Here is a 25,999-nt window from a genome sequence, read left to right as displayed (position 1 = left end):
TAACCAGATCTCTGGGTTAGGATATAATCCATGACTCAGCCAGGAGCCCCAGATATTAAGGAGAAAGTTCTAGTATCTTCATTTCTGTTGTTGTTTTTTTTAATATATACCTTTCTTTTTGTGTAAGAAAGATAAATGAGTATTAAACTGTACATAGCATCAGAGAATACTGCTGACATTGATAACATATTAATCAAATAAGAAAAGCTGAAAAGTAGATTATGAAAAAAGTGATATTAATTACATTTAAGTTAATTCTTTATCATTTATGCCCTTTAACCATTTAATACTATGGCAAATGTTGATAAAAATTCACATTTATATTGCATCTTAAGATTTGAAAAGCATTTTCTTATCAGACCCATGAGATATTTAATAGAAATTTGTCATCATTACCCCTATGCTGAGATGTTAAACTACTTACCTGTGGCAAATATCTGAGTTAGAATAAAAATACATTTCTAATTTCCAAGTCTAGCACATTTATCATTATGCCATACTATCATTTTATTAAATATGCTCTTGACATTTTTCCTTTCTTACATTATCCTGCTTAGTTTTAGATAGCTTATGAAACATGATCATCATAACTTAAAAAATTAGAGGAAACATTTGTGATAATATTTCTTTTTGTTATCCTCAGGTATTACATATGAGAAGAATTTTTATTCATTGATAGGTAATGGGATTGGAAAATATATTATCGCAATGGCTGTTTCAGGCCTTATTTTCCTTTTAGTGCTTTTCCTTATTGAGAGCAAATCCTGGAGATTGAAAAACCTTTTGGATCGCTTCATGTTCTTTTACTGTTACAGAGGTTGGTATTCGGTAAGTAACTAAGCTTATGATTTTTAGGAACATAACATTTTCTATAAGACTTTTCTCAGAATATGGAATTTTTGCTCCCATTGTACTAGCCCCATTAAGTGGAAAGAGAGGCTTGCACATATCCCAGCAGTCAGGGGTTTTCCTGAATAATCAAAACTAAAGCTCAAAGAAGTTAATATGTCCAACTGTCTCTCCCTACTCTCACAACTAGCACAAGAGTCCATAATTAAGTGCTCACGTGTGTGTTACAGAAAGGGTGAAAGGGAACTTCAATGAGGGCTCCAGATTCAAAGGACCTCTAACTGAAACTTATAATGGTCTCAGTATAAATTCCATGTACTTGTAATTGTGTATAAGTGCTTTGTACCTACCTTCATTGTATCCTCATGCCCATTGTAGTTTTTGTTGCACTCTAGATACCTAGATTGAAAAAAGCAAACTGCTTTTATGGCTTATTATGAGAAATGAGGAAGATAAGCCACAGGAAGGAACAACCAAAGACAGCTCAGGCAACTCCATTGTCCATAGACATTTTTTAGAAGCCTTGATTGGCTGAACATCTTTCATCAAATGACCTTCCAGAAAAGCAAACATGAGTCTTGTTTAACATAGAAGAAAGTGAGTTAGAAGAAGTGATACTCCAGGTTTATGGTCGCACAAGGAGGAGGAAAATAGAAGCTATTCCAGAAGGCTTGACCTTGGTCAATTTTTTACTCTGGTAGACCAGCAGATACTTTCCTATTGCTTTTTATCACCCAATATTCCATGGACCTCATTGGGGCACATGTTATACAATAGTATAACTTGTAAGATCAAGCTTATTGATTTATTTAGATAGAAAGTTTATTTCTTGTAGTCATCCATGACCTACATAGGAAAAAGACTTGTCTTTTTGGACTCCTTCTAAATTATGGAGCTACCTGGGGCTCTATCCAGTAGGGAAGATTACTTTCAAGTTCCTTCTTCAGGTCAGTAGTCTCAGGGGTCCAGGTCTTTTTGTTTTCCTGAGACATATAACTTATTTTTATTAAAAATTATTAGTGTGCCTATAACATTTCCATTTCTGAAAAAGAATAGGTATTCTCTGGTCATGGAAACAAGAGATCAGTTTCCAGACCTAGAGGACAAAGTTTATTTTATACTGATCTGAGATAATAGATGGAAAATCTATCATTGTCATCTGCAACAACAATAAACATTTATTAAGCTTTTACTATGTGCAAGATATTATGCTAATTATTTAGGATACATAAAACTATAATCTCCAACCTCAAGGAAATAAATTCTAATGGAGAAACAATATGTAAACAACTATATATACATACAAGATCTATATATTATAAGTGGGAGGCATAAGAAGGCCTCTTGCAGAAGGTGGAATCTGGGCTGTCTTAAAAGAAGTCAGAGAAACTAGAAAGAGGAAACAAAGAGGGATAGCAATCTAATTATGAAGGATAGTCACGTGAAAAGACATGGAGCCAGCAGACAGAATGTTGTGGGTGAGGAACAAGATGAAGGCCATGGTGTTGTTGGATTATAGAATATATGAAGAAGACTGAAAAGATAAGAATGGCCCAGGTTGTGAAGGACTTTAAAAGTTGAACAGGGTTTAATATTTGATCCTAGAGCCACTGAAGCTTAACCAATAGGGAGGATATGGTTAGACCTTCCTAAAGGAAGATCCCATGGGCAACTGGGTGATGGACAGATTTAGAGAACAGAGAGAGAAAAGACTTGAGGCAACTCAGAAGACTCTTTCCCTTCGTCCAGGCATGAGACAATGGGGAAAGTGAGTAGTGCTCAGATAAAGATAGTAAGTTCTATTTTGGATATGTTGATTTTGAGATGCCTACTGGACATCTAGGTCAAGGAGTCCAATAAGGAGTTAGTGATGAAAGATGGGAGGTAAAAGAAATCTAAATACTGGATTAATAGATATTAGAATCATCAGTATGGAGATGAAGAATTGAATCTGTGGAAGGTGATGACCTAACAAAGCAAGGTAGTAATAGAGGAAGAAGAGAAGAGGGCACAGGATAGACCCTTGAGGGACACCTAAGATTAATGGGTTGACCTGGAAAAAGGATGTCCAGCAAAAGGAGAGAAGGTGTGGTCAAACAGGCAAGAAGAGAACAAAGCAGGCACATTGTCACCAAAGCATAAAGAGGGAGTACACAGAAGAGGCTGATTAGCAGTGATGAAGAGATATCAAGGATGAGGATCAAGAAAAGGCTATTCAATTTGTAACTGAAGGGAGTGGTTTCAAGTAAATGAAGTTGGAAGCCAGAATTCTTAGGTTTAGAAGAGAGTGAGAGGAAGGGCAATTTCAGAGCCCTAGGGGAGCTCTTGCTGGCTGCAGAAAATATAGGTGAAGTGAGTGTGAACCTCGCACTGGACCATATCCATTTCCACAGTCCTCAGCAAGTCAGAGGGATGGGGCCTGGGAGTTTTGGAGCGACCTTGGGCAGCTAGATGGAGCAGTGAGTAGATGGCCAAACGTGTAGTCTGGAAGAAATGAGTTCAAATTAGCCCTCAGATACTTATTAGGTATGTGATCCTGGGCAAGTCATTTTACCCTCTTTGTCTCAGTTTCCCCATCTGTAAAATGGGTTGGAGAAGGAGGTGGCAAACCACTCCAATATCTTTGTCAAGAAAACTCCAAAGAAGCTATAGGACTGAAACAACTGAACAAGAGAGGAAAGGATTTAGATGGATTTCTCCAGGAGTTGAGCCAAGAAGTAGAAATGAGATGTTAGCTAGCAGGGATGGTTGGATCAGGTCAGGCTTTTTTAAGGATAGGAAACACCTTGGCATATTTCTAGGTAGCAGAAAAGAAGCCAGTAGATAGAGATTGAAAATGAGTTGTCTGAGTAGGGATATTGGAGAGGGCAACCTGCTAAGAAAAGATGGGATGTGGATTGATGTCCAGGAGGCATTTAGAAGTGAGTAGAGGGGGCTCTCAGCAAATGGCACCCATTTTTTTAGTGAGGTATGAAGCAAGATCCTCCAAGAAGGAGGACCTTGTACGATGGGAAACTTAAGGAAGTATAAAAAGTTCTCCCTAGTGACAGGAGAGTCAATTGATTATGGAGCTATACAAGGATTGTCTTGCTATCCAGTGAGTCTAGTTGAGATTATGTAGCATAAATTTGTAGTGGATCAGCCAAAGTGGTTTCATGAACCCACATGAAAGCTAATCAGTGGTTTCCTGATTTTATCCAGTTCCAGGTCAATGGTGTGGAGAAATATTATGGGAAATGAGTAAGTTGAGGAACTGGGAAACTGGTATTGTCTTCATGTATGTCTCCCCTTAAACTTTTTACTACACCTGTCTCTCACCAGCTAACTTGCTTTGCCAAGATGCCTGAAAGGTATCCACAACTTTATTCTTTGTCTTTGGAATATAGAAACAGCACCGTAATAAAGGAATAATTGAAGATAAAGATGTAACAAAGGAGAGGAAGAAAGTCAGAGACTATCCTGTAGAAGCAATGGTAGCCCTGGAGATTCCACTGGTTATTAGAGACCTCGTGAAGGTAAAGCTAGTTGGTGGTCAGAGTTTTCCTAGACTCTACTAGCCAGGGGCATTAAAAATGCATATCATTGTAGCAGATCTTTGATATCTGCATCTGTTGTTCCTTTAGGGGGAAGAGAAGTAAAATAAAAATAAAAATAAAAAATACCTTTTTTGTATAATTAACCTTCAAAAATGGAAGTGTTTCTTATATGCTGATCTACAATTGCTGTTCTTAACTTAAAGGCATTATTTCTTTAGTCTTATAATCTGTGGGGTTTTGCAGATATATTATCGGAAGGTGCCTGTTCTGGCTGTGAACAACATTTCCCTAGCAATCATGAGAGGAGAATGTTTTGGGCTACTTGGTTTCAATGGAGCCGGGAAATCTACCACATTCAAAATGTTGACTGGAGATGAAACCATAAGCAGTGGGAATGCATACTTCAGTGGCGTTAGCATCAGCAGTCAAATCAGGACGGTAAGATACTACTACTAGGATCCAAAATGATATGATTGCCTGAGATATATGGGGTTGGAGACCACATTTACAAGTCTGGATTCATAGGAAGAAAGTACTGGGGTATTTATGGAAGCAGCTGAGCAAAAATATCAGTAAAATAAAAGCAATCTTACCCTAATGGTCTGAATAGAATTTACCTTGTTGAACCTCCCGGAGTGTGGGGCAGGGGGAGGTGGAGAGACAGAACTACTAAATTGTATTCCTCCTAGGGAAATATCTGCAGCATAGGTAGCAGACCTCAGACTGTAGTGTTTGAAATTCAGGCAGAAGTGGCTGATGAATACTAATGTTGGTTACTGAAAAAGTGATAAAGAGTTAGGTAACAATATCTTCTAATAATGCAGCTTGAGCTTATGATCTTATACCAATCAAAAAGTTATATTTTGAGCTACCTGCAGGCATAGTTGTCACCTCATATGTGAAAATATTCCTTCTCTGAAAGGTTTGCCATCACTCCTCTATGATAACCAGACTGTGTGACAGACAAAAGAGTGGTTGCCATAAACTGTGACCATGAAAATATGGGTTTCAAGACTGTGAATTGCCCAAACTGTAAAGATAATTTTTAGTGTCGATTTTATATCAAAAATAAGTGGTCACCAATGGGAAAAATTCCCAAATATGAAATACCCAAGTCAGCTGGGTTTTATGGAAATTTTAATTAATATAAATGAAGGAATTAAGGAAAGGGAGAGACAGAGTAAGAGGAAACAATAGGAAGACTAGGGCCTACGCCAATGGCCTAGGCCCTTCTTTTGAGAGAGAAAACTAAGTCAGTCTTTAATCACTCACCACAAGATTTTGTCCAAGCAAAACTCTAGTGTTCAGAGAGACCCTCCAGTTTAGCTCCTGAGCTCAACTAAGTTCAGCCACGGAGAGACTCCAATTCAGTTTCCTAAGCTGAACTCAGTCCAGAGGCCTCTGACCTCCTTTTAAAGAGAATTTTCTCCTATGTCACCTCCCCTAAATTTTCACATCTACCAATCACAGTAGACGTTTTCGAAAGGACAGACCATTCTTAATTCACATCTTATCACCTTCTTAATTCACATCTTGTTATCACCTTCTCTGGGTAGACTAAAACTTTGGAGAATTTCACACCTCTTTGCTAAGCTTGCCCCTTGCAAGTTGCCTGACCTTTTAGTGATTAATTTGACCTTCATAGGTACTTAGCACCCTTTTGTATTAGATCTAAAAATAGACCTAGCTTAAGGGCTTTTGGCCTCACTATAAGTATGAGTTAAGTACCTACATTGTTCACTAAGGAGTTTTTACAACTTTATCTTCCCCTAAAGTATGCCTAAGTATGGGTGGAGTAATTTTAAAGTTCCCAATATATTCCTGATCAAGTACCTACATTGTTTAAATGGAGAATAGCCTTAACCAAATGTTCTAAGGTAGAGCTTGAGCAGTTTTAAGATTTACAACTGGTGATCTCCTTGTGTCTTCAGATTCCTTCCTGGAATGCCCATTCCCCTCTTCTCCAACTGACTAAATTTTAACTATACTTGAAAATCTATTAAAGGACCTTAGAAAACCTTTATCTAATTAAATCTCTGTCTAGTATATTTATCCACAAAGTCAGCCACCCTCTACTTTATTTCCCATTGTTGTCTAATTAACTAAGGAGATAAATTCATCCATTTTCAGACAACTCAAATTAGACATTTTTCCCTTATCTAGAAAAATTGGGCAGAAATTTCAAAGCCTATACACTAATATTCTCCCACTGCTGTTATATGGCTTCAAATAAGGAGGCAATATAGCCTTCAAAGAGTCAAAATGGCAGATTGCCCAAAGGGCAATGGAAGAACACAACATAGATGAATATAGGCTATATTATATTATATATGCATATAATATAAATATATTAACAGAGATGACATTTAGACATTAAATGCATAAAAGATAAGCATGAGTGGAAAAGGAAGTAGGTTTGAGAGGAAGATATAAAAGCAAGATAGTTTGTGTTGCATTAGTGTAAAAGATATTACAGTAATCAGAAGAAGCAATATCCAGTGTTCTTGATAGCTTCTTTTAGAAGATTTATGAAAGGACAGGAACAAGAATCACTCAGGAAGTCAAGGTATGTATGGGTCTCATTCTGCACAGAGAAACAGTACTTATATCAGTGAGATTACAGATCCATAATGGTATAGAAGTACGTAAATAAATAGGCGTACCCAGGTCAGGTCAGTAACAGTAGATAGAATCAACAAAGAGTACTTTAAAAGCAAATCCACAGCACCTTTATTACCTTCATGAGCCTCAAGTGTACCAACAAGGACATGTTTTCTAAGCTGATCAAGAGTGGAGAACCTTGTCCATGAGTTCCACTTATAATTTTAAGACTATCTTCCCCTCCTTATTTACTTATTCCATAATCCCTAATAGCCCAGATCAAATTTATGTCAACATAACTCCAAATGTCTTATGTTCATCAATTCAATGAATATTTATTAAGTACCTGTGTGCAAGCTACTTTGCCAGATACCGAGTATGCAAATAAAAAAACACTCCTCTCCCCTTCACCTTTCACAATGAGCTTATATTGTTGGGGTGGAAATACAGCATGTACTTAACAGTCAGCGGGATCTGTGTTCTCATTAGTGTGAATAGGGCCTTCTAGTGGTACAGATTTTAACCCATCTTTATCTGCTTTTCCTTCATGATTGTTGTACATATTATTCCATAAGTCTGCCCTAAGGGATCCATCTAAACAATATGAATACAGATAAGTAAATAAAAATTATTAATTAAAAAAGAAAAAAGGGAACTGGTTGTTAACATCCTTCACATCAAACCAATTTGTGGTATGTTGAGCTTACCCTTGACTTCAGTCCCCCAGAAGGACATTTACTCAGTCAAGCAGAGCAAGGATAGCCTTTTCTATACCCAAGTTTATTTCCTTGTAACTTTAACAAATTAGTGATTATTCTTCTGTATGAAGCTGCAAAAAGGAAGTTAAAAATAATCTAATTCCCCTTCCACATAATATACTTTTACATACTTGTAAAAGTAGCTATTCATTTCCTGCTAAGTCTTCTCTAGGCTGAAGATTTCCAGTTCATAAAATCTTCAAGTTGGAAAAGACCTTGAAAATCATCTAATCTGCCAAATGCATGAATCTCCTTGACCATTTATCAGTAGATGGTCATACACTCTCTGCCTGCCTGCGATTCCTATGTCTCCATGGAGCCCATTCCATTTTTGGATAACTCTTTATTCAGAAACCTCTTCCCTATATTGAATTGGAACCTGCCTCTCTATAACTTCTTCTGTTATTCCTATTTCTACTTTTCCAAAAAGAATAACTAATCCCTCTAACACAGAACAGCCTTTTTAACCATTTGAAGATGGCTACCCTATACTGCCTCCACTCCCACCATTGCCACCCTCCAATAAAACTTTCTCTTCTCCAGACTAACATTGCTGGTTCATGGGCTCATATGGTCTTAGAATGGATCATGGAAGGCTAAATTTCCACCTAATGCATGATTTTCCTTCTACAGCATCCCTGACAGATGATTCTCTATACTGGGTTTCAATACCTCTGAAAGTGACACTTACTACTTTTGAAAATGGTTGGTTTCATTTTAGGCAATTTTCTCAGTGATGAAGGAGATGAATTCATCTTTATGTACAGATCAAAATCCTTAGAAATATGAATGATTGCTCCTTGAGCAGAAATACTGTTTTGTTTCTATTTATATCCTCAGCATTTGGGACAGTATGTTGTATGTGCTTCATAATTAACATGGCTAGCAAGAAAGCTTAAACAAAAAGAATTGATAAAAATGATATACCACCAACATGTAGCAAAATCAGAAAATTTGTGATTGCCAGAGATGGTAGAACAGAGAGGATATGAATATAGAGTTATATAATGAATCTTCTATAATAAAAAAAAGCAAACTAAGCTATATCTTCACCAGATGGTGCTCCTAGCCATGAGAGCAGACAGCCTTGCTAATAAAAATCACAAAAAGAATATCCTGACTCCAGTGATCTGACTTTAATATGTTATTCAGTCAATAGCCATTTATTAAACTCTTAATATATGCCAGGCATTACCTAAATTCCTAGGATGTAAAGAATAGCAAATACAGTCATAGTCCTCATGGGGTTTATATTCTAAAGAGGGAGACAATATGAAAATAAGTAGGTACATACAAGATTATATAAAGAGTAGATAAAAATTCATCTTATAGCTAGAAAAACAAAGAAGAACCTTCTGCAAAAAGTAGAATTTGAGGTGAGTCTCAAAGGAAGTCGGGGAAACTCAAGAGACAGAGATAAGAAGAGAGCATTCCAGGTGTGGGAGTCAGCCAGTGCAAAGGTGTGTAAAAGAGCCAGAATACCACATTCTGGAACTAGCAAGTAGGCCTGCGTATTGGTTTATGTATGGAAAGGGTACACTTGAGTATAAGAAGACAGGAAAGGTATTGAGGAATGAGGTTGTGAAGAATTTTGAGTGTCAAACAGAAGATTTGGCATTTTGTCTTGAAGTAATAGGCAGCCATTGGAGCTTTACTGAGTAGGGTGATGACATGGCCAGACCTAAGCTTTAGGAAAATCATTTTGGCAATTAGACTAGAATAGACCAGAGTAGAGAAAAACTTGAAGCAGGAATAATTGAGATGAGAGGTGAAGAAGGCCTGACCCAAGTAATAGCTATGTGAGGAGACAATGGGGTAGAAATGACAACATTTGTTAATGGATTGTGGGGTGGGATGAATGCGTATCTGGAGTAGACAATGACACCAAGATTGCAAACCTCGGTGATGGAGAGTATGGTTATACCCTTAGCAGTAATAGAAAAAATTGAAAGAGGAATTTTTTTTGAAGGAAGGGGGAATAATAAATATTTTAAGTTTGAGGTAATTGCAGGATATTCAGTCTGATGTGTCCAAAAGACAGCTGGTGATGCAGGATTGTAACTCAGAAAAGAAATTAATACCAGATTTATAGATCTAGGAATCATCTGAATAGATATGAACATTGAACCAATGAGAGCTAATGAGATCACCAAGGGAGAGAGTAAAGAATAACAAGAGATGGTCTTGTATAGAGCCTATGAGGAAATCCAAAGTGGAAAGTCCATCTTCTAAATGAAGATCCCAAAAGAGAGTTGGATTGATCAAATATGTAGCAGTAAAATCAAGATAGAGCAGTTTCACAAAAATCCAGAAAAAGTACACAGGAGGGGTGTGTGATTAACAGTAGAAGAGGATGAAGAGAGGTCTAGAAGGATGAGGACTGAGAAAGGATGTTAGGGTTGGCAGGTAATTTTGGAAAGGGCAACTTCATTTAAATGAAGTTGAGGGGAGGCAACTGGGTGGCTCAGTGGATTGAGAGTCAGGCCTAGAGATGAGACATCCTAGTTTGAAATGTGACCTTAGAAACTTCCTAGCTGTGTAACCCTGGGCAAGTCACAACCCCAATTGCCAATATTGGTTCTAAGACAGAAGGTAATGGTTTTTAAAATAAATAAATAAATAGATGAAGTTGGAAGCTTGAATCTATGCATTCCCAATATACACATGAAAAATGACTGAAGCTGCCCTGACATTCAATGATGTAATTATGTTGTAGTCTGTTTTTTTAAAAAGGGATTGTCTAACTATTTAAATAAATACACTGTGGTATGCTAAAAAATAATCTCATTTTGAGGAAGTAAAAAAGATCTCAGTAGCCTCTCACTGTGAATACTTTCTCTGCAAGCAGAAAATGATTTATGCTTTAAAGCCCTTGAGAATAATTAACAGAAATATATATTAAGGTATATTTGATAGTCTTACAAATAGAGTGATAAAAAAAATTAACCCTTGGATTTTAAAATTTCAGATTGTGTCCAAAATGTTACAAGGATTTTGTTAATTTATATATTTGGGTATCAGAATGATTTCCTCCCTATACAGAGAAATTTAAGATATTCCTTCACCACAAGGACAGGCTGATAATTCCATAGCAATTCACACAGACTTGATTTGAACCTAAATTCACTAACACCATAGCTCGAAAACAATACAGTCTACTAAGAAAACATAATTTTATTGGCATGAATATTTCTACTCCTTTGTCAGTGCCATTCTAACCACCTCCTCCCAAGATTCATTGTGGGAAGAACACCGCAGGAGAGATTAGAATCATGGATTCTGTACAATGTGTAATGATTACATATCATTGTAGGTTTCCCTATGGGTTTTTTTTTCAAATGTTTTTCTTTCTGGAGAGGAAATAGTTGCATATGTACCACAAAAAAACTAGAAAACCTGATCATTTGTCTATCAAAATCCTGTGCTTGCAATTAAGATATGATTCTTGGGGGGCAGCTGGGTGGCTCAGTGGATTGAGAGCCAGGCCTAGAGACGGGAGGTCCTGGGTTCAAATCTGACCTCAGACACTTCCCAGCTGTGTGACCCTGGGCAAGTCACTTGACCCCCATTGCCTAGCCCTTACCACTCTTCTGCCTTGGAGCCAATACACAGTATTGACTCCAAGATGGAAGGTAAGGGTTTAAAAAAAAAAAAGATATGATTCTTGGCCAAAATATTGTACTATGACCTAAATATAAATTATGATAAATTTTGTTATTTAATCACAATGTCATTGTTTTATTTTTGTGATTGCCTATTCACATCATAAATATTTGATTGGCTATAATGAAAAGATTTGGTTTGTCCAGAACTTTTTTAAAAACTGAGTTAGAATCATTTAGAAAAATGTTATTTTTCTAATGTGTCCAAAATATGGATTAAAAAATTTTTTAACAAATTGATTGATAACCAATTTTATATCACCTACATTTCCCAATATATTTCCATCCTCCTCTCCCTAAGAAAAATTCCTTGTAACAAAGAATAAAAGAGGAGAAATGCAGTTCACCAAGACTAAACTTCATATCCAACAAGTTAGACAATGTATGCATAGTTCCATACTACAAAGAAGGAGAAGGGTGCCTTTTCATATTTCTTGATTATTCTGATTTTGTAACATTCAGTTTTGATTGATCTGTTACATTGTGGTGGGCACTGAGTGTGCTCTTTTTCTTGATTCTGCTTTCTTCACTTGTCACAGTTCAGTGTATTCATCTTATCTATTGTTTCTTACAACACAATAATGCTCCATTACAGGCATGTACCATAACTGATTTAGCCATTCCCTAATCAATGGTGAGTGGGATGACATTAGCGCAGCTTGAAAATCTCCCAGTGTCAATAAATTGAATGAAAGACAGGCAGTGATAAAGCAGCAGTTTTCATTCTCCATTAAGAAAGGTGGCAGATTCCCCTAATGGAAATCTGCTGGCATGATAAGGACAGCAGCAGACTGCCCTAATGGCAATCTGCCCTAAATGGCAAAATGCATGGCGGACTGTCCAAATGACAATCTACAGCTTCTACAGGTAAAACAGACATTTTTATAATAATCCTGATGCAAGATTCCCCGCTCCCTTCTCATCCAGCCATCTTCTTAGGAGGAGACTGTGACTTTACAGTCTTTGAGCATGTGAGCTAATTTCAGGGTACAGGAAGTGAAATATACAGAACATGAGCATTGTCCTTGAGCTTAGACATGAAAATGTACTTTCCCAAGCTGGTTTGGCCTGGGAATAGTTAGATAAGCAACAAATGTTCTTTGTGAATTTAACAGTATTGAAACATGCTAAAAGCTTTCCCCTGGGAAAGTCAATCAGGCACCTCTGCCCTGGGAATATTGCTGGGGGTAAGAGGGGGGGGGAAGGCAAGCCAAATATTTGACTTTGAGAATCACACATTTTATTCCATCTCACACAATGGGTGTTAACTTTGTTTCCAATTCTTTGCTATTACAAAAGTGATAAATACTTTATTATATGTAGGACCTTTCTTATTGTCATAACCTCATTTGCCACTATTAACCTATAACATGCTTATCACTATAATCTGCAGGTCAAATAGAAAGACAGCTATGTAATGATTATAATACTTAATACACTACAAAAATAGAGCAAGCCCAATACCCATGAAGATTTATGTTTACCAAAACGATCATTTCACCCTGATTTAATTGTTAGCATTGGAAATTGATATATGAGGTGAAATCTTTTGGAATTGCAAATGTGACTAGTATATTGCCTATGACCTCACTCTGACTCTGGGGAGGGAAAATGTGTTAATTCAGTCATGGCATAACAGATAGGGCAATAGACCTGGAGTCCATAAGATCTAGGTTCAAAACCTTCCCTAGACACTTCTAAATGTGATCTGTGATCCAGGACAAGATGTTTCAGCTCTCATTTTCTCTCCCTTAGTCATGCCCTCTGAATTCAAGTATTATCTCCATACACATCATTCTAGGATCTATAAAGCCAACTCTCATCTTGTTCCTCAACTCTAGTTTTATATTAAAAACTGCCTACTATAGGGCAGCTGGGTAGCTCAGTGAATTGAGAGCCAGGCCTAGAGATGGGAGGTCCTGGGTTCAAATGTGGCCTCAGACACTTCCCAGCTGTGTGACCCTGGGCAAGTCACTTGACCCCCATTGCCTAGCTCTTACACTCTTCTGCCTTGGAACCAATACACAGCATTGACTCCAAGACGGAAGGTAGGGGTTTAAAAAAAAACAACTGCCTACTAGATATTTCCTGTTAATATCCCAAACTTAACATATCCACACAAGTTGATTATCTTATTTAGGGAACTAAACCTACCCTTTCACTAAACTTCTTTCTTTCTAGGGGGATATTCACACTTTCAGTTACTCGGATTCACCAATATGGGTCATCTTTGACTTGTCCCTTTCCCACACTCCCACATCCAGTCATTTAACAAATATTTCTTCTTTTATCTCTATCATACCCCTTCTCTCATCCATCATATAGCCACTACAAAACTTCAAATTCTCTTCACTTCCATGATTCACCCTCACTTTCAGTGATTTGCCTTGAGAGAATAAGCAAACCCTATAGCCTCTCAGCTATCAGGGACTAACTTGTCTTTTCCAGTCTTATTCAGTACTACTTCACTACTCTATTGCCCTGACCACACGAAATTACAAGATGTTCCCCAAACTCCACATTCCATCTTACACCTCTCTGCATTCTCACAGGTCACCCCTCCTCATCTCTGTCTAAATCCTTATTGCAGACACATCCAGATTGCTGCTCGATAATACTGGATTCCCACAGTCACACTGCTGCCCCATGTCCTCTCTTTTCCTACTCCAAAAATAACCAGTCCTGAAACAACAGTATGACAAGCCAAAGTACAAAAATTCAGCAAAGAAACCTTGCTTCTTCTAGCTTTTATGATCTAAGTGCAATTAGCTTCCTCGTGGAAGAAGAATGGCTAATACAACCCCAAAGGCTTTTTTGCCCTTCCCTTCACTGCTACCTTATCACCTTCATGGCCCAACTTTCCTATCATCCTTGTTGTGTTTTATGTATTTTACTTCTTATGTATTCCTCCACAGCACTGAGCATAGCCAATTTTTAGGAAACACTAGTTGAAGCAAATCCAGGTAAAGAATTTTATTCCATTTCCATTTCATTCATATTTTATCCCAGTGGGCTGCAGCTGCAGAGAACCTTTAGTCCTGATATTGGCAGGGATATTGAAGGGAATAAATCTCATTAATTAGAGATGCTAAGCAGTACTAGGTCCTGTGGAGATATAGTGGGTAACCAAAGAAAAAGCATTTTCTTTTCAGTCCCACCCTTTGACTGAAACCATTTCCTGGGGCACTGAACCCCATTTTAGGTACAGCGACGAATCAGTTACTGTCCTCAACTTGATGCTCTGCTAGACTACATGACAGGAAGGGAGTTGATGTACATGTATGCTCGATTGTGGGGGATTCCTGAAAATCACATCAAACATTATGTAAAAAACATGCTGAAGGCATTGCTCCTGGAATCCAATGCAGACAAGCTCATAAGGAACCTAAGGTGAGATGCTATTCTTCCCTAGTGCTTCTTTTCTTTATCTATAAATCTTAGAGGCAGAATGAGGAAGGAGCAAGGAGTTCCTAACCAATAGGCTTAGGATATTATCACATAGATTTCCCAAAGTCAGTCTTCCACTAGAAACTCCATGACAGCAGAGGTAGAATAGAGATCTGCCTCCAGGGAGTTAACCAGCTACCATTCCATACAGAACAAACTGCATTTTAAGTTTATACTCTTCACTGATTGATCCTTGCTAGAGATACTAGATCCATCTAGCTTCTAGTGATGATTCTGATGCTATGATCAGGGCTCCTTCCTTGGACCTACCTCCTTATTGATCTATACTATAGAAAAGGAGAGTATCAGCATCATAGCTTGAGTGGCTAAGACCAGGTCCCAATTTCCTTCCTGATACATAGAGACAAGGACTCTGCTAAAGGAGCAATCAACTCAGAAGACTGTGGTGATTCAAGTGCCAACACTAGGAATGATCTGTGGTGCCTACATATTAAAAGCATAGATAAATTGAATGCCACAAATGCTACTAGCTTGGCCAGATACAAGGACATGACTCCCTTCTTGAGCATGTATTGAAAATATATTTAAATGAAAAGTCTGCATTGGGGTTTGCTATCTTTTTTAGATTCACAGCCAATCAATCATATTTGTCACTGTGCTACTTAGGTCTTTGGTTGTCCCTGAATTATTTCTGGTAAATTACTGCTGTTAACAGCCTCCTTTTCTTTCCTTATTTGCTTCCTTCTTCGTGGAGTGGTGGCAACAAGCGTAAACTGAGCACTTGTATTTCCCTAATTGGAAGGCCGTCAGTCGTCTTCTTGGATGAGCCTTCCACTGGCATGGACCCTGTGGCTCGGCGCCTGCTCTGGGACACACTGGTGCGGACCCGTGAGTCCGGCAAGGCCATTGTCATAACCTCCCATAGGTGTGGCCCGTACCTTGGTCAGGGATATGGGGGGAACTGCAATGGGAATAGCAGGGCTTTATTGGGGCTGGGAACCTGAATCAGTGCCTCTGAGACTTTGAGCTTCCTAGAAAGGAGACCTACCAGTGGCTAATTTTGCCAAAGGGAACATGCTAGAATCCTTAGATGCTGGCAGCTTGGCTAAGGTCTTTGGAGCCCTTAGAGTTTAGAGTGGGAAGACAGAAAGAAGCTGGAAGATGAAAGCTCCCATAGTGAATTTTGGCATCTGCTTATTTTATATACTAAACACTTGTAACCTCCTCAAAATAAGAGGACTGGACTAGATGGCCTCCAAAATCCCTTCCAGCTATATAAATCCTATAATCCAGTGACCTTTAGTTTCTCTATTCCCTAAACACACGCTGGGCCCTGAGCACTTGCATTGCTAAGACTGGCCTCTCCAGAGATGGTACACATAGTCTTACCTCTGTCTAGACCACAGCCCTTACCACACAAGGAGAAATAGCTCCAACCCTGGTCCTTTGTCTCCCCAGCATGGAGGAATGTGAGGCCTTATGTACCAAACTGGCCATCATGGTGGCTGGGAAGCTGAAGTGTCTAGGGGGTCCACAGTACCTCAAGAACAAGTTTGGCTCTGGATATACCTTGGTGGCCAAGTTGAAGAATAACTATACAGAAGATGATATGGAACAGTTCAAGAAGTTCATCGAAACCACTTTTCCAGGTATGATAACTTAAGCAGAAATCTACCTAGCAGAGCCATTGGTGATACATGTAGTTCTTTTACCAATCCCTCTTTACCATTAGCTATTTTTTTCATTTCTTAAATTTTATTTTTCCCAATTGCTTATAAAAAATAATTTTTAACATTCAATTTTCTTTTTCTTAATTTTGAGTCCTTTATTCTTTTCCCCCTTCCTCTGCTTCTCCCTCACTTAGATGGTAAGCACATTGATATAGATTTTGCATGTGTAATCCTGTGAAACATTTTTCATGGAAGAAAACTCAAACTAAAAAATGAAGAAATAAAGAGAAATATAGTATGCTTTGATCTGGATTCAGACCATCATTTCTTTCTGTGGAAGTAGTTGGCATTTTTTCCTCATAAATCCTCTGAGATTGACTTTAGATCATTGTATTGGTGAGAATAGTCAGTCATAGTTGTTTATTGTACAATATCGCTGTTATTGTATACATTGATTCAATTCACTTCATTCTGCACCAGTTTGTGTAGTCTTTCCAATAAGTTTTTCTGAAATCCTCCTGTTCTTCATTTCTTGAAGCACAATAGTATTCCATTATAATCATATATTACAACTTATTCAGCCAAGTGGTAGATATCACCTCAGTTTCCCATTCTTTGCTACCACAGAAAAAAATTGCTTTAAGTATTTTTGTACACATAAATCCTTTTCTTTTTAATTTTTTTAGCTCTTTGCCATACAGACCCCCAGTATTATTTTCTTCAATTTTTTTGTACTTCCTTTAACCAAGCTGTTTACCTTAACCCCATGGTTTTCTGAGTGTTCTCATTTCTTTTCCCAATTTTTTCTTCTACCTCTCTTATTTGACTTTTTAACTCTTTCTTGGACTCTGCCAGGAATTCTTTTGGGGCTTGAAAGAGTAATTCACATTTTTCTTTGAGGCTTTGGATAGATAATCAAGATAACTTTCTCTGTTTCTTTTTCTTTCTCTCTCTCTCTCTCTCTTTTTTGCCCATTTTCCCAGCCTTTTCTTGACTTTTCACTTTTAGAAAACTGTTATGGTTGGGCTCTATCTCCTATGGTGTGGGGGCACTGTCCCAAGCTTCAAGTTCTTTGTGCAGCTGCTTTCAAAGCTAACACCAGGGTTCTATAAGTTTTCATTTCTTCCAAGGTGGTACAATCTAAGGAGAAGAGTGTTTAATACTTTCTTAGCCTGTGTGCTCTAGTCTATAAGTGACCACAAGCTCTCTTTTCTGCCTAGGAACCATGGCCCAGGTCCTTTGCTTCCTTGTGGTGACAAGCACTGATGTGCTAGTGTTTCTTCTCACTTTGGAACCAGACCCAGGATCTCCATACAAGCCATACAACAAAGTCCTATACTCAGAGCCAGCAAAGGGATCCCTATAATATCTTTTGACCTCCTTACAATCTGTGGGATGAGAACTTTGGAAGTTATTGCCACTGATTCAGATACCCTGAAGGCCTGAGTCAAATTGCCAAGGTGGCACCTGCCTTGGTGATCTGGTTTGTGCTCTACTCCCACCCAGGTGCAACCAACATTTTGTGCCAATCTTCTGAGCTAAAAAATTGCTTTACCCCATCTTTTTGTCAGTTCTGCCACTCAAGAATTCGTTTTGAGGCATTATAATTATTTGGAGGATAATTGGAGAGATTGGGAGGATCCCTGTTTATTTAATTGTTGTTTTTAAGATTTCCCTCCGCCACCTAGCTTGCAAGTTCTACAGACCTTTCCTACCCCAGCCAAAGTGTGCTAGGGGGAAGAAAAATTAAAACTGATGAAGTCTCTTTTCCCTTTTCAAACAAATAGTCTGGAGGTCATGGGCACAAAAATAATTAGATGATTATGCACCAGCATACTGATCTTTCAGTATGATGCCATGGCACAATGTTCTATGCACATGATAGGATAATCCAGCCCTAATATATATGTATATCTATATGATGATACAGCACTAGCCTATATGTGAGATTTTCAAGATTAAACAGGAAAAATTAGTTTCGTTTGGACAAAAATAAAAGAAATAAATTCATTTAGGGGAAAATAATCCAAACTATATTTTATAGCACAATTTTATTTGACATATAAAAGATACATCTATCATTATGATCTAGGCAAGATAGTTCCTGGGAGTCACTATAGAATCAACACTACTTAAAACCAAAATTGAGAAAAGATAGCCCCTTATTTTAAAAAAAAATCAGTAGTTATGACACAGTCATACTGTTGTGTAGTTTATGCTCTCATATTCCACAACTAGAAGTACTATTTTTAGCCTCCTTTTCTAGACATTTTTCACCTGTTCTCTTATACCTGTTTTGGACCCTAATCCCTGCCCTTTGCCTGATACCACTTTTAGTTGTAGTCTTCTGCCTCTTTCTGAATCTCTCTAATCACTCACTCTTGCTTGGTTGCTTAGGCTCTACACTTTGCACACAGTCTAGATTTTGATCTTATAGGCCATTGGAATAAATATACCAATACACACACACACACACACACACACACACACACACACACACACACACACACACACACGTAGTCATGAACTAACTATTCCTCCTCTTTAATCTTGGCTTATAGTCTTATAATGGAAGCCAAATGTGTGACCACTGTTAGATTTAAAATGGTTGAAGTCTTAAACTGTAGTGAGTTAAAATGGTGGAAAATATAAATTGTGATAGATATAAGAGAGGGTGAGTAAATTTGACCGCAGAAAATATGTTTCACTACAGTGTTTTGGTTTTTAAATCAAATATAAGGTGGTCACCAGGGAAATATTTCCAATTATTCAATATGCCCAAGTCAACTGGGTTTTATAGAGATTTGAATTAATACAAATGTGGAATTAAAGAAAAGAGAGAAAGAGAGAAAAAGGAAATAAGTATGAAGGGCCTTAAGCCAACATGGCCTAGACCTGAGTCTTAAGAGAGAGAGATCAGTCAGTCAGTCTTTTAACACTCACCACAAGGTCTGCCTAAGCAAGGACTCCAGTGACACCAGGCCAGCCTCATCTCAACTGCCTTCACCAGCTCCCTCCTCCATCCAAATGTTTCAGAATCAGTCCTTCCTCAATCTGAATATTTCAGAATGAGTCCTCCTCAATCTGAATGTTGCAGAATGACTTCCAGCTCTTCTCTGAGCTGTTATTTTTAAGGGCAAAATCTCCTATGTCACCTCCCCTAAGTTCTTCCATCTACCAATCACTGTAGATGTTTTCCAAAAGACAGCCCATTTTGAATTCACAGCTGAATAGATTAATCTCTTTAGTAAGTCAGAAAAAAATGCTACTGTGTTGACTAATTTCATTAAGAGAAAACCTCTGAGTAAGTTTTCCCCTTTTAGGTCTAAGTAGTTTACAAGTTGCCCCACCTTTATAGGCACTTAGCATCCCATTGTATCAATTCCAAAAATAGGCATGGCTCAAAGAACTCCTTTCCTTTATAAGTATGGTTTTCAAGTACTTTCATTGTTTAGCAAGGAGTTTTCTGCCCTAAAGCATTCTTAAGTACTGGTGGAATAGAGGTCCTCCCATAGCAAGGAGTTTTCTCCCCTAAAGCAGTCTTAAGTAGGGGTGGAGTAGGGATACTCCCATAGCAAGGAGTTTTCACATTCAAGTAGAGTTCTCACTATCTGGTAAGGAATTATTTCAAGTAGGGAATTGGAGGATTCCTCAATGTGGAGTAAAATTTTTAACATTCATAAGTCTGTGAAGTTTTAAGGTTTATACCACTTGCCTGTATACTACAACATCTGCCTTGCTCCACTGATTTCAATAAATTCCTTTCCTGTTTTGCCTTGTACTTCTGCTACCCCCAAGCTCACACTAAGAAACAAGTAGGAAACTAATGTTATCAATGACTTCTCCAAGAAGTGGTATAAAATGAAAATGCAGTTCAACTAATTATATATTAAATATATTGTTTTTGTGTGCAAGTCACTAACTTAGTTGAATGGGAAACCAAGAGAAAATCCTTCCTAGGTGGGTGACCCTCGGCAAGTCATTTAACCCCCATTGCCTAGCCCTTACTACTCTTCTGCCTTGGACTCAATATACAATATTCTAAGATGGAATGTGTGTATGTGTGTGTGTGTGTGTGTGTGTGTGTGTGTTTGAGAGAGAGAGAGAGAGAGAGAGAGAGAGAGAGAGAGAGAGAGAGAGAGAGAGAAATAGTCCTTGCCCTTCAAGAGTTGACTATTCTGGTGTTCAAACATAAAGACAAATAGGTAAAATAAAACATAATGAGTAAGAAAGTTAATAATAAAGGTCAGGAAAGACTTCACAGAAAAGGGAGCACTAGAAGCTTGACAATAAAGAGCATTCTAGGCAGAGTAGATAGTCCTGATAAATGTGCAAGTGTGAGTGTTAGCATATTTAGTTCATATAACTGTTGGGCGTCCAATTTGGCTGGAACATAGTTTATAAAAGGGAGCAGCATTTGGGGTAGCAATTGGAGAAGAAAGAAATTAGAAGCAAGGAACCAGTTAAAATGCTATTACAATAGACCATATGAAAGATGATGAGGACCTGAACTAGGATGATACCTGCATGAGTAGAAAGGAAAAGATGGAGGTGAGAGATGTGTTAGAAGTAGAATCAGCTGGGCAGCTAGATGGTACATTGAATAGAGTTCTAGGTCTGGAGTCAGGAAGATATCTTCCAGAATTCAAATCTGGCCTCAGACACTAGCAGTGTGACCCTGAGCCAGTCACTCAATCTTGTTTGCCTCAGTTTACTCATATTAATTTCAATCCAATATTTTTGCCAAGGAACCCCCCAAATAGTATCTCAAAGAGTGAGACACGACTGAAACAACTGAACAGCAACAATAAGAATTACCTTAGCAGAAGATTGGATTTTGGGAATGAGAAAGAGGATGGGATGTTAAGGCACTAAACTAGCAATCTATAGGGAAATGGGTATTGTAATAAAGTGTGGAGTCAAGACCCAAGTTCAAATCCAACAAACTACACTTAGTAGCTTCCTGACCCTGGGAAAATCGCTGTCTGCCTCAATTTCCTCGTGAATAATAGTTGTGCCTACCTCGCTTGTTGTAAGAATCATGAGATAATATTTGTAAAGCATTTAACACCGTGCTTGGAACATAATAGGCATTTAATAAATGGGTTTTTTTTTTCCTTCCTACCTCAAGAATTATGTTAAGCTATGAGCTTGAATGACCAGGAAGATACTGATGCCCTCAACAGAAAGAGGGAAGCTTGGAGGGTATAAAAGAAGTTTGGGGTGGGTATAAAAAAATTGGTTCTGGCTTGAAACATATTGGAAGATGTATGTTTAAATTGTTTTTGCATGCAATTGGGGAAAAGAAAATAATATATAAAAAAGAAGCATATTGAGCTTAAGATGCTGACAGGATTTCAGTCTAGCAGGGAGTTGCCCATTCAGGACTGGAATTCAGGAGAAAAGGATAGGTTGATAACACACACACAAAGATATCTGTGTAAAGATTTAACATTGAAATGATGGGAATAGATGTGGTCATCAATGAAGAGATGTATGTTCAGTCATTTCAGTCATGTTCAACTCTTCGTAATTCCATTTGAGGTTTTCTTGGCAGAAAGTGGTTTTCCGTTTCCTTCTTCAGCACATTTTATAGTTAAGGAAACTGAGGCCAATGGGGGAGGGGAGTTATTTGCCTAGATTCATACAGCTAGTAAGTGTCTGATACCAGATAAGACCAGATAAAACTGACCCCAGGCCTGGCACTCCATCTCCTGTGCCACCAAGCTGCCTAATGAAGAGATAAGAAGGTTCAATACTGAGTTTTAGGAGACTTTCAAACAGGAAATAGGAAAATGAATTAGGAAAAGCAAAAGATTGATTGAGTTGGATGATTGGAAGAGGAACCAGCTGAGGCTAGAATCAAGGTAAGAAAGAATATTCAGGAGAGGGTAGTCAACACTGTTAAAAGCTATACGGAGGTCAAGAAGGATGGTTAAGAGGTCATTGGTAACCTTGAAGAGAATAGTTTCAGTTAAGTGGTGAAGTAATAAACCAGACTATAAGGAACTAAGAAACAAATTGGTGGTAAAAGAGTGAAGCAGTAAAGCATAAACAATTCCTTCTAGGAATTTGGTGATTAGAGGAGGGGAAAATACAAAAACATTAGGTTGAAAGTACAGTAGCACAAGGGGCAGTTTTTTTTAATGACAGAGTAGAACCAAATATGCTTTTAGGCAACAATGGAATCAGGAGATAGGAAGAGGCTGAAGATGGCAATAAGGAACGGAATGAGTGATGGGAAGAAGCTCCTGGAGGAAGTAGAAAGGTATAACTAAGCACAAGTTGAGAAGCTGAGGAGAAGAGCCACTTCTTTTCCACATTAAAGGACAAGGAGATATAGGTACATCTGTAGAGACATTTTGAAATATGGAATTAGGGAACATGAAGAAGGTCCATAGTGATTCCTCTCAATTTTCTCAGTAAAATAGAAGGCTTCCCTCTACTGAGGTGGGAGCAAGCTTAGGTGTTTCAGAAGAGAGATTTGGAATAATTACCAAAGGGAATAGGTTGAAGAATCTATCAAGGAAGATTGAAGATTGCTATGCAGTTTTTTGAGACTATTTGAAATCAGATAACATGAATGTCTCACTAATTCAGTTATTATGTCTTTGTAACTTCTACCAAAGCTATAAAGGACAAAGGAGCAAGGGATTCAAAGGGGGAAGACAATGTATATATATATATATATATATATATATATATATATATAGTTATTATCAGAAAGGGAAATTTCAGAATGCAAGATCATAGAACAATTATAGATGCTATTGAAATCATATATGATGTGACTATCCCCATGTGTCTAGGTATAGAAAAGATGAAATAATTATAACTAACATTTATATAATCCTATAAAATTGGCAGAATATTTTGAATTTCACAAAAAGCCTATGAGATAGGTACCAAAAGTATAGGTCAGGGGAGCTGAAGAAGTTGATGCAGAAGACTAAGATATTCAGAAGAGCATCAGTATGTATGATGACAGAAGAAATTGTGGGGAAATGGCATAATAAAACAGGAAATTACCTAGCTCTCCCAAATTCCTCTACAAATAACTTGAAATAATACATTAAAATGAATTTTAGAATGGCAGAAATAATTAAAAGTTGGGGTAAAGCAGAAAATTGGGGAAACATTTAATAAGCAGTTTCTCAGATAAAGACCTCATGTCTCAAGTATATACTTAACTTTCAAATGTATATGAATATGGATCATTCACCAATTGATAAATGGTCAAAGAACATGAACAAGTAGTTTTGAGGAAAGAAAGCTATATATAGTCAGATTTAAAACTCTAAATACTTATTGATTAAAGAAATGCAAATTAAAACAACTTTGAGATTTCATTTCATACCTATCAGATTGGAAAAAGTGATAGAAGGGGGAAATGATAAATGCTAGAGGAAATGTGGAAAAATTGGGTCAATAATATTGGTGGAACTGCCAACTAATCCATAATACTACTATTAGGTCTGTTTCCCAAGGTGATCAAAGTAAAAGGGAAAGGGCTTATATATTCTAAATGTTTATAGCAGCTCTCTTTATGGTGGCAAAGAATTGGAAACTGAGGGAATGTCTATCAACTAGAGAACTACTAAATAAGAGGTGGATATGACAGTGATGGAATACTATTATGCTGTAAAAAATAATGAGCAGGTTTATTTTATTTTATTTCTAAATTTTTATTTATTTATTTACAATATTTTTCAATGGCTACATGATTCATGATTTTTCTCTTCTCTCTTCCTTCCCCCCTCCTGGATCTGACAAGCAATTCCACTGGGTTATACATTATTCAAAACCTATTTCCATATTATTCATATTTGCAGTAGAGTTGTCATTTAAAGCCAATGCCCCAACCATATACCCATAGAACTATGTGATCAATCATATGTTTTTCTTCTGCGTTTCTACTCCCACAGTTCTTTCTCTGGATGTGGATAGTGTTCTTTCTCATACGTTCCTCTGAATCGTCCTGAATCATTGCACTGCTATTAATAGAAAAGCCCATTACATTTGATTGTGCCACAATATATCAGTCTCTGTGTACAACATTCTCCTGGTTTGAGCAGGTTGATTTTAGAGAAACGTGGAAAGACTTGCATGAAATGAAGAGTAAAATGAGCAGAACTGAGAGAACATTATATACAGCAATAGCAGAACTGAGAGAACATTATATACAGCAATAACAATACTGTTCAAAGAGTAACTATGAATGACTATGCTATTCTTAGTTATATGAATATTCAAATCAACTACAAAGGACCTACAAAGGAAGATGCTATCCACCTCCAGAGAAAGAACTGATATATAGAAATATGTATTATATGGTTTTATGTATATATCTGTGTTAAATGTTGGCCTTCTCTAGTACTGAGTTAAGGAGAGAGAAAGGGAAATAGTTTAGAAGTAAGCATGTGCCAAAAAACATTAAAAAGAAAAAAAACAAGAAAAAAACATGTATAACAACATCCTTAAATATGAGTGTATGGGTTATTGTGGAAAGGAAGACTGTGAACCAGGTCCTAAATTCCTTGAGAATGAATATTAACTTGAAAGAGGTAGGTTATAAAAATAAGAGTATAGCCTCAATTACATGGACTGAACCCCAAAGTGGTAGAGTAAGTTTCCTAAAGTATAGTACCAAAGGCTCTAGAAATAAGCTTCTTCTCCTAGGAAATCATGAGAGAAATAGCAACCTCTATTGAAAAAGGTGGTCAGGAAGGCATTGCTTTCCAGAGAAAAATCAAGCCACTCTGAATTTTAGAATTTCAGAGATCTTCTAATCCAACCCATACCTGTATAAAAACTCCTCCAAAATATACCTTATGAATAATTTTCTGCCCTGTTTCTTTAACACCCCACTTTTTTCACTTTTTCAAACATTGATAAATCAACATTGCTTTTGTTTTCTTTAATGGAGTAACATGAAAAGATTAAAAAGAAGGCATTATTTCCTATTGTTTATCTTCTTTCTGTTGATTCCTTTACGCACCTGATTTACAAAGACTTTAATCAAAAACATTTTCATAGAGATTAAAATTTTTTTTCTTTCTGGGCATGTGGGCAGTTGGCAACTGTCAGTCAGGGACTGATTTTTGCTGTGTTGACTTTCTAAACTTGATGGGAAATGATAAAGTGTTAATACAAATGAAATTTTAAAATATGGCATGTATTTTTGGAGATTCAGTTCTTGAAACATTTATCAATACACTACTAAATCCATGTCTATCCTTGGTGACCAGAAAGATGGGTCAGGTCATCTTTGAATCTCTTAGGTCATAGGTTTTTAAAAATTGAGATTGTGTCTTGTTTAGCTTTTTTAATTCCCAGTATCTAAAGCTTTGCTTTATGAACTGTGCATGATATAGATGGCATGATTGCCAAATTTTATATGATGCTGTTTGGATGGAGAGTTAACATGGAAAAGAGTAATGATTTTTAAAAATCCTGACAAACATTGGGGGGGAAAACATTATTTTTACTACTAAGATAAACATAACATTCTACTA

General features: G+C 37.3%; 1 protein-coding gene across 7 annotated transcripts in view; it reads left to right on the top strand.

Annotated features, from left to right (window-relative positions):
• Positions 1–25,999, top strand: part of LOC100026608 (phospholipid-transporting ATPase ABCA3-like) — a 268,136-nt gene that overhangs the window by 224,044 nt on the left and 18,093 nt on the right. For all 7 annotated transcript variants that reach the window (XM_016423876.2, XM_056806544.1, XM_056806543.1 and 4 more), the window contains 6 exons: positions 644–828; positions 4,236–4,364; positions 4,629–4,823; positions 14,609–14,796; positions 15,569–15,739; positions 16,273–16,463. In XM_016423876.2, coding sequence (XP_016279362.1) covers positions 644–828; positions 4,236–4,364; positions 4,629–4,823; positions 14,609–14,796; positions 15,569–15,739; positions 16,273–16,463 — 1,059 coding nt within the window. The remainder of the gene's footprint in view (positions 1–643; positions 829–4,235; positions 4,365–4,628; positions 4,824–14,608; positions 14,797–15,568; positions 15,740–16,272; positions 16,464–25,999) is intronic.

This window comes from Monodelphis domestica, chromosome 7 (genome assembly GCF_027887165.1).
Source record: "Monodelphis domestica isolate mMonDom1 chromosome 7, mMonDom1.pri, whole genome shotgun sequence".
Lineage (NCBI taxonomy): Eukaryota > Metazoa > Chordata > Mammalia > Didelphimorphia > Didelphidae > Monodelphis > Monodelphis domestica.
The sequence above is the reverse complement of the archived record's forward strand: the minus strand, read 5'-3'. Positions and strand labels throughout refer to the sequence as shown.